Below are 13,453 nucleotides of genomic sequence, written 5' to 3'. Positions count from 1 at the left end.
CGTCGCCGCTCGCCACGCTTCGGGTTGACGTTGATAGTGGGGGTGGTGCACTATGAAAAATGGCATTTGGGGCATTTCACTAGTTTAATACACATTTCAATGCATTCTGATGCATTTCAGTGCAAAATCGGGTGCCATCGCATCGGATGCCATCGTATGGCATCCGATGCGATCGCATACGATTTTTGAGCTAAAACGCTCAAAAATTGGTAAAATCGTATCGCATCGTATGCCATCGTATGCCACTACATATGGCATACGATGCCATACGATGGGGATGCGATGGCATACGATTTTTAAACAAAAATGCTCAAAAATCGGTAAAACATCGTATCGCATCGTATGCCATCGTATGCCACTACATATGGCATACGATGGGAGCCGTGATACTCCACAAGTACCCAGCTGAAATATCAGGATTCTTTCTATGAGCTAATTCAGATGACATGATCTAGATTTATAAACCCATAAGCGCTCTATACAAACACAACACACTTCGTAGAAAGCCAAGAAATAGATTATTTCTGTGCAGCACAATAGTGTTAGAAAGCAATAAGTATCATCATTTAAAAAAAATCAAAAATAAAGTTCACAGACCAAATTATAATCTCTGCGGTTACATTCAAAACATCCACCTCATTTTGGATTATTTAAAAAAAACTAAAGAAACATTATGAACCTATACACTGAGATAAGGTTTGCTTCTATGTTGGATTATACATCAATAAAAGGGTAAACCTATTACAGTGTGGGGCTGCAGGACAGGTATGTGATCTGATGTTGGCCAATAGCTATTGGTCAGTCCATGGGTTTTAAAGCGAACCAGACACTGCACAGATCTTCTATTTGTTTACTTAATGAAATCTTTTAAATAGCATAAATACAGTTCACTTTAACAGCACGTTTGACCAGGTAGCCTTCTGGCTGGCATAAGCATAGCGCTGGGACTTAATGTAGTTCTGGCACTATGACGAAGGCCATCATGGGAAGCTTAGGCCATGATAACCACCAGCCAGTATGTACATATCGCCTGAGGGGAGTTGATATGAAACCATCTGTATAGTCTTGGCCACTAGTACTCAGTCACCTCTGTTAGTATTCAGACTCTCCATCTAATACTCCATAAACCAGCAATGATCAAAAGTTCATAAAAGGCGTCAACTTACACGGAAAAAAAATAATAATGAAAAAAAAAAAATAGGTGAGGGGACAGCCGGTCATCCATCCCATCACATAAAGGGGAGAAAACAAGGAACTAGTATATACTGTAGCTATTTTTTGTTCAACCTTACAAGAGCCTCCTTTACATCTATGCATTAAAGCAAAACCATTCTTCTGTGGAAAATGTTCATTAAGCCCAGAAAAATACTACGAAAGTCTGCCGAGGTCTAGGGGAACATTAGTCAGTACTGTATGAGCTGGCTCGGTGACCAGAGCCGTGACTCACAAGATCTAAGACACATCATATTAGCTGCGCGCTGGTGATAGCCATGTAATTACTATTGATCTTTTTAGTATTATTTCTTCTGGCTGGGAGTTAGAAGTTGTCATGTGAGCACACCAACATCTGGATGGACAGAAACCATGCTGTGTGTTTGCTAGGCAAGCAGCTCTACTCGCTGGGCTCCGATAAGGCAGTGTCCAATGCTCGTCACTGCCAGATGTAGGACCATGGAAATATGGAAGTAATCGCACAGAATAGCTCGTGACTGAGCAAACACCAGATGATAACGTAGTAATAACCTGGTGTACCAGCTCCATGCAATATAGCTGTAATCTGATTGTCTGCTATAGGCAACACTTCCTGTTGTCCTCTTTAGAAAGTTGAATTAATATCTCTGAAGAGGAATCAATTCATTTGGGCATCCCAAAACAGCACATTATTCTGATGTCTGGAAACGCATCCCCTCCATTAGTATACAGGGCCATCTTTTCGTATGGGCTTAATGGGCACTTACCCAGGGACCCCAGGTGTATACGGGCTCTATGCTGATAGCTGAGGATCCCCTTTTTCCAGGGAAACCAGAATTTTGAAAATCGGCCCTGGGGAACTGGAGATATCCAACTTCAAAGCAGCAGTCCACATCCGACCTGTTAATTGCAATTCCCAATCATATTTCTCAGGTTCTCTCTGACAGAGTTTTTCTGAGGGTATATTCCAAAAGCTGGGACTCTCCCCTTTCTGTCGACACTAGCGGATTGTCCAGATGCCCAGAACCAGAGATATCAGCCTTCCAGCAGCCGGTCCCTGCTCCAGCTCCAAATGTCTGGTGCACAGTTTTATATTTTTGTCAATGGATTGCTCTGGCTCCTGATCTCTGATCCCCAAGTTCCCAGCACCTCCTGAAAGTTGGGACTCTAGGTTTTTATACTATTGAAGGCTAAGAAATCTATTTCCAGATAATGGCGATATCTGCAGTCAAACAAGCTGCCCTTCCACCGGAAAATTACAAATATTAAGCCCACTCCATTTTCTAACCCTCCCCTGTGTATAAAACACCCCCTACCTCCCCCCTGGAAGTCATTTACAAGGGACCCGTCATTCAGCTCAGTGCCCCCTTCCACACGTTAGTGTTCACCCTCCCACCACCTGTGCAGTAGAAAAGTAATTAGCAGAAGTTACTACTCCAGGTCCTACATGTTGAATGGAAGATAGAGCACCCCCTGCCACCCATAGGACATCAAAGCTGCTGCTGCTAGCAATCTCCAACCCCTAGGAGGGGAGAATGGGTAAGGGCCACAGTGCATTACTTTGCCCAGGGGCCCACACTGCTGTTAAGAATGCCCTGTTAGTATACATTACTGAAGGAGATCCCATTCACAGATTCAGCTAGAGGTTTTCTGCGGTCATGGGAAAGTATTCTCCATTATAATCCCACTCCTTCCCAGTCCGCATGTGCACAGCTCCGATATCTACTAATTTGCCAGTGAAACAATGCTGGTCTCTAACTTTTTTTTATATATGTCAACCATTGCGATGCCGACCTAATGCATGTCGACTTATAGCTGTTGACCGAAAGTCCAGATCCCGTATGAGCAGTGTGAATCACTATAGCAAAAGGATAGACCTACTTCTGGGTGAGGCAAAATATGAAATGTTAAGTGGAATTCAATTGCTTTTCAACTATAAGGCCCCAATGGAGCAATTAAATAGTTACTTTATTCAGGTGGCCAATAGCTGGGGGAGATGCATAAAAGGTGCATATAAGTTAATACGCCCGGTAAGAGCACTGAATCCCCCCACGTCCACCCCCCCCCCCCCCCCCAAGTCTTTCATATGTTCGATCACACAGTTCTTCAGTGCCAGGGGGTGTGTCATTAGACAGATGGTGGAATCCCGACTGCAAAGAAGCCCGCTGCAGGCTTCGCCACAAGTTCTATTCTCCCTCTATGGGGGTCGAGGATCCCCACGAGGGAAAATATCCCCTGTAAGTCGGGATCCTGACTGTCTGTCGGACTTTTAAACAGTCGTGATTCCGATGTCAGTATACTGACCGTCAGGAGGTCCTTCGCCACCCATGCCAGGATGCAGCTGAATAACCACTACAAGCAGACAGTGAAGAGAGTTGCCATCACTGATATCATTATACACTGTGCTGTCTGTAATATCTACAATTCACTTGTATTGTAAGGATCTCCTGTACCCTTAAGCAAAAAGGTTTATACCTGGTTACAAGTGTATAGCAAATAAAGTAAGGTGCGTCATGTACCCGTGCAGCAGACAGCAGAAAGCACTTTCCTAGAATGTACCCGTGCAGCAGACAGCAGAAAGCACTTTCCTAGAATGAGTAGGTATAAATATCGGTATGATAGTGTCCATTAATATGAATGTGTAAACGTACTCAAATGTATGCATCATACATGTGGCCTTATGGCACTTATCTTTGAACATAAGGCTCTAAGGTTTGTATTCTCAGCAGCCTTAACAACACTTGGTGGTACCAAAAAGGAAATAAAAATAATTCAGTATGCTATGAGCGTAACACCTTAAGCCGTGTACACACGGGACTCTGCCCCTGCAATATTGGCTGAGAGAAGGCTAACTACATCCTGCCAGCCCCGGTAGCCACAGCTACATATATATATATATATATATATATATATATATATATATATATATATATATATATATATATATATATACACACACATTATATATATATATATATATATATATATATATATATATATATATATATATATATATATATATATATATATATACACACACACACACACACACACACACATACACATATATATATATACATACATACATACATACATACATACATACATACAGTGTAGCAAGAACATTCATTGCCTGCACTGACTATTTGGCTGGGTGAGAACGACGCTGCGTATCGCTATTGCCCGCTGTGCACACACACGGGGCAATTCAGGCAAACCTACTAATCTATTTTGATGATGTAGTCAAAATTGCATAGAAGAATCGCCGCCATGTGTAAACCACTTTAGAAACCTGTTCTTACAGTTAGCCCCCATAAAATTAGGCAAGGGTACCTTAATATCTTACTCTAACAAACCATAAAACTACATTGATAAAATTACATGATTTACTCATTGTGACGAGCTGCTCTATTAATACGAACAATGGAATTGTGACTATCTACATAGATAGAAATATATGGATCGATAAAGACAATCAGGAAAAAGGCTAGTTATTTTTTAAGACCGTAGTAAACAGAAAAAGCAGCGAGCTGAGTAATCTGAATTCAGCAGCGAAAAAGGCACTGTCACAATACAGAACAATACAAGAGGAATGAGGGGGGAAGGTTTGTGGCTGTGACGCAGAGGTACGAAGCAGGAGGTCAGGTAGAGATGAGAAGAGTTCACGGTACAAAGGAGCAATGTTGAAAAGCTCATAAATGGATTGTACTGTAGTAGCATCCTTATATGCCATCCCCATGTGTGTGAAGGTGACTGACACAAATACACACACTGTACTGTCATTTTAGGATGCACGTGTTTCTGCTACACTCCCCTAGTCTCCGGATTTGTTGGTATGGCCGTCACTCGCGTAGAAAAAATAAAATTTTATTTTAAAAAGTGTGTGTGTGTGTGTGTGTGTGTGTGAGAGTGTGTGTGAGTGGTAGTGTGAGTGGTAGTGTGTGTGAGTGGTAGTGTGTGTGAGTGTGTGTGTGTGAGTGTGTGTGAGTGTGTGTGAGTGTGTGTGAGCGTGTGTGAGCGTGTGTGAGCATGTGTGAGCGTGTGTGTGTGTGAGCGTGTGTGTGTGAGTGTGTGTGTGTGAGTGTGTGTGAGTGTGTGTGTGAGTGTGTGAGAGTGTGTGTGTGTGAGAGTGTGTGTGAGTGTGTGTGTGTGTGTGTGTGTGTGTGTGTGTGTGTGTGAGTGAGTGTGAGTGAGTGTGAGTGAGTGTGTGTGAGAGTGTGTGTGAGAGTGTGTGTGAGTGTGTGTGAGTGTGTGTGGTAAAGGTGGGAGCAGACTTCGGGGTGTATGTGCAGGAAAAGGCTGCCCGCCCTTGGAACTTTGCACTTTTAACTTTTCCTCCTAAGATGCTAAGAGGGGAACTCAAGTTTTTCCCTGTGGTTGCCACCAAATTTGCATCTGATGCTCCGGAGTGACTAGCTGAAATGTGTGAGAAGTTTGTGTGCCCAGAGCAGCGCTTTCAACTCATCTAATACTTTGCACAGCAAAACCCAGTACTTCTGCAGATACACAAGCAACACTTGCACTCTATTGGGGGGGGGGCAACTAAATTTCTTTGGAGAGCGCCAACTTGCAATTGAATTCCCCCTAAGTGCTACCTATTTACAGACCGGACACTCAGGTGGTCAGGTCTGTGGGCCAGAAATCAGCAGATGACAGGCCACACTTGGTCCGTAGGCCATAGACTGGACACCACCATGGGTTTTCAACAACATTTATTTTCATACATACGCATAAACCCGGGATATTGCCAGGGCACGGTGAGTCGACCTGGGCCATACTAATGTCTGACAAAGCGTGAGCAGGGTTATTCCTGGGAGTTGCCCCCCAGATCAGTGCCCTGGATTATGTAAGACTAGGATTACATTCTTCCCTCCGTAGAAGCAATAAGGAAAGTAATCGAATGTGTTTGCCATTTATTTGCCTGTTAACCGTCATGCAGCCAATCCACTGGACACTAAACAAGTAGAAACTATATTACAGGCTGCTTAAGATTGGGCCAAGACCAATGCATTTTGTACCGTGAGGGGATTATTAGACATGAAAAAGGGTTACTGGAGTACGAGGACATGACTCACATGACAACAATGTGCCGTTATGTAGTCATTTCAGAACATGCCTATTAGACAAGCAGACAATATTTTTAAGAGTAAACATTTACTAAAGAGCAATACAGTCAGTGGACTGGAGACATCTGGTACCAGACTCGAACCTGACCACTGCAGCAGTACTTCCACCATGATCATTACCACAGGAGCCTGTAATGCTTTCACATTAAAGACATGTGAAATAATAAAATGATGTTCTACCAAGGAAGTAAAAACCAGAGACGTGTGCATGTTTGAATGCTTCTAACTGGTGTAAATGGTATAGGCTATATGAAACTAGTTCCACTTCCTTTTTCTGCTAGCAGAGCCGCCCTGTGCATGGCCTGTGTGTAATCATATTTCTACCGCGCTCTATTTTAAAAAATGGCTAAACCATGTAATACTTAACACCTTAAACATGGACAACCACCAATACAGTTAGTCAGATAGTCTGCAATTGTTCGCTGTTCTGTTGGTTGAGCTATTAGTCATAGGCATGAAACTCAAATGTTAAATATATAATACAGTTTTCAAACATTTAATTGTATAAATACAATTGCCAGTAACTATAGAACACACACATGTGCCGATTCAAATGTTCACCCTCCCCCTGCTGGTCGTCTATCGGAGCTACTCAATTGCATCAGATGCTAATTTGTCACACAACTTCCAGAGATGCAAGGAAAAAGGTATTCAAAGGTCTGTAGTTTGGGCACCCGATCAAGATGTTTTGACAGGTTTAGGTGCTTTGCGCATTAACTACTAATGGGAGAAACAATTGAATAGCTCCAATAGATACCCAGCTGGGGTCGGCATCAAAGCACTTTACATTGCAAGTTTAAGCTTACAATCTATACTCCCTGACACATGTACACATAGTATACACATCTATATAATTATAAAACTGAACAGAAAAAAAACCTGGAAATTATGGCTACTGGCAACAGCACAAAATCAACACTGTTCAGACAGCTCACGGGTGTGTTGGAAGAGCACAAATTATTTTAATATGTAATAACGGGAAAATTTAAACCTCAACGTGTGCGCATATAACTTTCTCTCTATATGCATTCACACACAAGTTCTGTGTAGGTGTGTGTGTGTGTGTGTGTGTGTGTGTGTGTGTGTGTAGGTGTGTGTGTATTAGTATTATTGTTTATTTACATGGCGCCACAAAGGTTACGCAGCGCCTGACGATACAGACGAGCAAAAAAAAAAAAAACAAGAATAAGGATTCACAGTACAAATGCAAATTAGGACATTAAGTACATGGTAAATAAAAGACAGTTGCAGCAGCGGGCACTGATGCAATTATAACAGTGGCAGAGATATATTCTTAGAAAAGCTCATGAGGAGAGAGGACCCTGCTCGTTAGATTGCCCGTTTAAACTTTGTAGGGAGGTGGCGAGTCTAATAGGGAAGGGTAAGAGATATGGAGCACAAGGTCAGATATGTAGGTGGGAGAGGAATGTGTGATGGCTTCGTAAGGGAGTGTGAGGAGCTTGAATTGTATTCTGAAGGGAAAGGGGAGCCAGTTTCAGGCTTGTAAGAGAGGGGAGGTGGACATAATATGTATGCATATAAAACGTAGAATAGGAACACACAACGGTCGACATGATTCGGTACATGTGCTGTCAGGTCAATTTATAGTACAATCTTGAACACAAACCAAAAGAGAAACGACTAGGACAAGTCCAATAGAAGTAGCCAAAGTTTATATTTAATAAAACCGGCAGATTTTCGAAGGATGACAGCTAAGAAGGATAGCTTATGAACAGCCCATACTGCAATACATTACAATGACGAGGATGGGGGGTAGCTGGGATTAGTAAAACTATTACAAGGATAAACTAAGTGGTAACAATTAATAAAAACCAGAACGGAACGGATTTTCTACAAGTGAAGGCAATGTGTTGGGAACAGACAAAAGCAGTTTTATAGTATTAATTCCCCCAGAAACCTTTCATCCAACTGTTACCTAAAGGAGAGCGTAGGATGCATGATTCTCTATCCCTCCTATTGCACTAATGAAGACATCCAAGGCCTAGTTTGGCAGCTGTTAATGCTTCATAGCACAGATCCCCACACACCCAGCATCCTCTATTTCTCTACAAAAGCCCTTCCCCCTGCCCTGACTCAGCATCAGCCGCACACACAGACCTGCTTTTCGCTTCCACTCCCACAGAGGCCGTGCAGGGCTCAGACTCCTCGGATAACGGGCTCTGAAGCACGGGTGTTAGCTGCGCAGCATCCGTCACCTCAGTCTGGGCACCGTCTTCCACAGGTTGTTCTTTACTGTCTGGAGAAGAAAAAAAAAGAAAGGTGTTTTGCATTATTTTGTTGTTGGAAACCTCACTGAAAGCATTATCTCTGTGCTTTTGAGAAACATGGTTATTCTCTAGCTCCCAACATTGAGCTATGCATAGCAGTATTTCACTAAAATATCTGATACATTCTTATAGAACATTTATTTATTACCAGTTATTTACAGCACACATTTTGCAACAGTTACATCAAATATTTAGCCATTCACTGGACCAGTGGTGCTTACATTGTACATCCCTTACCACATGCACACCTCAACATTAGGATTACAATTTTGCTGTGACGCAGTAATACTGACCATTACAACAACCACGCTGTGCAATGCTACAAATCTCTGCTCATTCATACAGTTTTTATTTCAACGCAATTGTGCGTACATGTAATACACCAACTTTTTACATGGAGGATTTGTGCACACGGATAACCATGGCGGGCATGTTACACAGAAGGAGTGCACGGATAACGATGGCGGGCATGTTACACAGGTGTGCACGGATAACGATGGCGGGCATGGTACACAGAAGGTGTGCACACAGATAACGATGGCAGGCATGGTACACAGAAGGTGCGAACTGATAATGATGGCAGGCACAGTACACAGGTGGTGTGCACACGGATAACGATGGCGGGCATGGTACACAGGTGGTGTGCACATGGATAACGATGGCGGGCATGGTACACAGGTGGTGTGCACACGGATAACGATGGTGGGCATGGTACACAGAAGGTGTGCACACGGATAACGATGGCGGGCATGGTACACAGAAGGTGTGCACATGGATAATGAATGTGGGCATGGTACACAGAAGGTGCACACGGATAACGATGGCGGGCATGGTACACACGGATAACGATGGCGGGCATGGTACACAGGTGGTGTGCACACGGATAACGATGGCGGGCATGGTACACAGAAGGTGTGTACACGGATAACGATGGCGGGCATGGTACACAGAAGATGTGCACACGGATAACGATGGTGGGCATGGTACACAGAAGGTGCGAACTGATAATGATGGCGGGCATGGTACACACGGATAACGATGGCGGGCATGGTACACAGGTGGTGTGCACACGGATAACGATGGCAGGCATGGTACACAGAAGGTGTGCACACGGATAACGATGGCGGGCATGGTACACAGAAGGTGCGCACACGGATAACGATGGCGGGCATGGTACACACGGATAACGATGGCGGGCATGGTACACAGAAAGTGCACACGGATAACGATGGCGGCCATGGTACACAGAAGGTGCGCACTGATAATGGCGACGGCATGATAAAGCAGGTGTGCACTGATAACGATGGCGGGCATGGTACACAGAAAGTGCATACTGATAACGATGGCGGCCATGGTACACAGAAAGTGCACACTGATAACGATGGCGGCCATGGTACACAGAAGGTGCGCACTGATAATGGCGACGGCATGATAAAGCAGGTGTGCACTGATAACGATGGCGGGCATGGTACACAGAAAGTGCACACGGATAACGATGGCGGCCATGGTACACAGAAGGTGCGCACTGATAATGGCGACGGCATGATAAAGCAGGTGTGCACTGATAACGATGGCGGGCATGGTACACATCAGACAGGCACTGATGATGGTGGGTAGGAGAGCGAAAAACTCACGTCGACCTTTTGATTGTGGACCTTCCCATTGTCGACCTAATGTTTGTATCGACCTTAGCCAGGTCAACCTATTTCAGTGGTCAACCTAATAACCGTATCCCTATCTGCCACCTTCCTGCCACCAGCCCCTTTCCTCCATCCTCCTCATCACCAGCCCCCCTCCCCCTCATCCTCAGACCCCCCCTTCCTGCTCTCAGTGGTATACTCTGTCAAATGTTAAGATGAGTTTCTTTTATGTGTTTATCCTAGATCTCATTACTATCCTCCACCCTTGTGGCACTTCATATAATGGTTAAGATCCAGCTTAACCAAAACAATAAAAACCGATAACAAATGAAGCAGTCCTATACAATCTGCTAAGTTTCATGTATAACAAACAAACAAAAACACAAAGGAAGACTGCTACTGAAGGAAAAAGCACACATTAGACCGCACGGCCTTGGTGTATGCTGTTATTCTGTTCCACTAGAGATAAAGTAAATAAGCCCAGCAGTCAATGTCAGGTTCACATGAAGCAAGACTGAAAGGAGGACAAAATACTGGATAATAGGCCATGTGGTGTTTTATTCCCACCAATTTCCTGCACCAGGATTTGAGTTTTAACCCAGCAATCTGGCAAATACATCTCTGGAGATAGAGACCAGTTCACAGTCCAGCTAAATGATTATAAAACTAGGGCAATATTACCTTATACAGGCAAGAACACTGATTTTCCGGCACCTGCTGGTCCAGAACCTCCTCTAATCCAGACACATCAGGCGACAGGGGAAGGTAGGATTCAGTGGGTGTTAGATGTAGAAGGGGCTGTGGGAGGACTTAGATGGGGGGGAGCTCCCTGCATTCAGATGACAATCCGGCAAAATCAGCGACCTGGTGCTGAAACCAACGATGCCTGATAAATTGGTGTTCTACCTGTACTATAAAAGATGGCATATAGCTGGTGGGATTCTAGCACCCTGCACCTTTCAAAACTCATGCAGCTGGCTGGCACCTTACAGCTAGTTGCAGCGTTACAGTACTTTCACTAAACAACTTACTAATACACCCCTTTCAGACTTGCAACCCGGCAATTACCCAGCATTTGCCGGGTGCAGTTTGACCCCCTTTCAAACATAGCAGCAAATTAGCGGGTAAAAAAAGGTAAATTCAGTAATTTGCTGAATTACACAGGTAATATGTGTGTAGTGTGAAAGGGTCAACCCGGATCACAAACCCCAGGTTGAGGCCCCTAGTAAAAAGCCGGGTCGAAGACACGGGATGACCCTTTCACACTGCACAAATTGCCAGGTAGAACTACATCACCCAGTAATTTGCTATTATGTCTAAATCAACCCACTTTGTAATAGGCAGGTAACTCACTGCTACCACCAGGCTACTATACCAGTACCTGGAACTGTTATTTCTAAAACAGGCCATTACCACTGGAGAAACCTACTTCTGGGTATTTATGGAAAAACTGCTACAACTCCTCCTGTGTAGCTGGAGCACACATCATTAACATTGAGTATACATTTTTTTTAAAGTGTGTACAGGGTTTTAGGAAAGTGGTTTATTGCTCCAATCCAATAGGTACTTTGGACAATCGTAGCATACAGGGGGTCACAGAGTACACCTCTGGATAGTTGGAAGATATACACAACCAGAGCTTGAAGTCTGTTTTTTATTCAGTTCTAACACAACAATATAAAAAAAGTGGGTACTTGTGTAGTTTCACGGCGCCAGCAACTATCCATGTTGGCATGGCGTTAAGTTACTTTTTTTAACATAGTTTGTGGCGAGCGCAGAACCCGGAAGTAGCACGTGCTGGCGCTGTGAAACTAAACAAGTACCAAAAAGTGGGTAAACTCACACTGGAACCCTTCATTAACCAAGCCAAGTGCATTTGTTGTGCACATATAAAATGGTCCCTAAGGGTCAAGGGGAGTGGTCACTCCTCTGTGACGAAGACCATCTGGGCCCTCGACCTCGATGCCGGATCCGACCCGGCTCCTGCGTTTTCACATTTAATTCGGACCGCCCATTATGCATAGGGTGATCCGGGTTTAACTCTTCCTTTATTACATGTAAGCATACATGTGAGCACTGATTGGAACCTATAGAAGACAAAACAAAACACCACCCGTAGAAGAAGAAGGGATTACTCATCCTATGGACTTTGTATATTTTTGTGAATGAGACTGTATTACACATTTTTGTTATTTTGTTTCTTTTACAGGTCGTATTTTGGGTCCCATTTATTGGATATGTAACTTTGGAGACAGAGGATCAACCCATTCTGTATGTAAAAACCATACACAGTCTTGGTATTGTTAGTTTAACAGTGGAGCGCCACTCTTTCCTTGCATTTATATTTAACTCTTCTTATATTCTGGGTCGAACTGCAGGTTTGGTCGACCAGGGATATAAGGTTTGGTGGTTTAACACCGCACCTCGACCAGGGTCGACCCGGCTATAATCCGGATTTGAGTTGGATGTGAAAGGAGTACGGTGTTGCTTTCACACCGCATCTTGACGCAGGTCCATACGTCGCCAACACAGCAATAACACGGGTATGTGGTGCAATGTAAAAGGGGTGCTCGTCTAGCACTGAAACACAACCAAATCGCACAGTAAAGGATGAATCCAGGAAGACATTATTACATTTGTTTTAAAAATGTGTTTACAAATTTGCATTTTGAAAATGTGTCCAATAAGTTTGAATAATTTTAAATGTTACCTAGACCTTGAAACTGAGAAGGGCCAGGTCTTAATAATCCACACCTGGAAGCTACTGGTTTAGGACATTTTAAGACTGGGACACTTCCCATGGGATGCGGTCATTTGGTCTACAGCATGATGGTCGACAGTCATTAGGTCAACACCATTAGGTCGGCATGGGAAAAGGTCAACATGGGTCTAGGTCGACATAGGAAAAGGTCGACATGGTTCTAGGTCGAAAGGTCGTTATTTCAACAGGTTATTAGTTCGACAATGTCTAGGTCGACAGTCAAAAGGTCGACATGGGGTTTTTCACAGTTTTTTTTGAGCCGACAGGCGGTATTTCATGCCCTACCATCCACTGGGGTGTGGTGGGAGAATAATATAGTGTGCCGAGCGCAGCGAGACCGACGCATAGTGAGCGATGCGAGGGGATGCAGTGCACTTCAAACTGTGTCCATGTCGACTGTGTTGACATTCAGGTCAAAAACAGTGAAAAACCCCATGTCGACCTTTT

The 13,453-nt window shown here is 43.8% G+C and overlaps 1 protein-coding gene across 12 annotated transcripts in view; it reads right to left on the bottom strand.

The window, feature by feature from the left end:
- KMT2C (lysine methyltransferase 2C) overlaps positions 1 to 13,453 on the bottom strand; it is a 218,964-nt gene that overhangs the window by 161,336 nt on the left and 44,175 nt on the right. For all 12 annotated transcript variants that reach the window (XM_083189044.1, XM_083189048.1, XM_083189054.1 and 9 more), the window contains exon 3: positions 8,436 to 8,574. In XM_083189044.1, the coding sequence (XP_083045170.1) occupies positions 8,436 to 8,574 (139 nt within the window). The remainder of the gene's footprint in view (positions 1 to 8,435; positions 8,575 to 13,453) is intronic.

The sequence above is a fragment of the Crinia signifera genome, chromosome 5 (assembly GCF_055691185.1).
Source record: "Crinia signifera chromosome 5, ASM5569118v1, whole genome shotgun sequence".
NCBI classification, from domain to species: Eukaryota; Metazoa; Chordata; class Amphibia; order Anura; family Myobatrachidae; genus Crinia; species Crinia signifera.
This window is presented reverse-complemented; position numbering and strand designations above follow the sequence as displayed.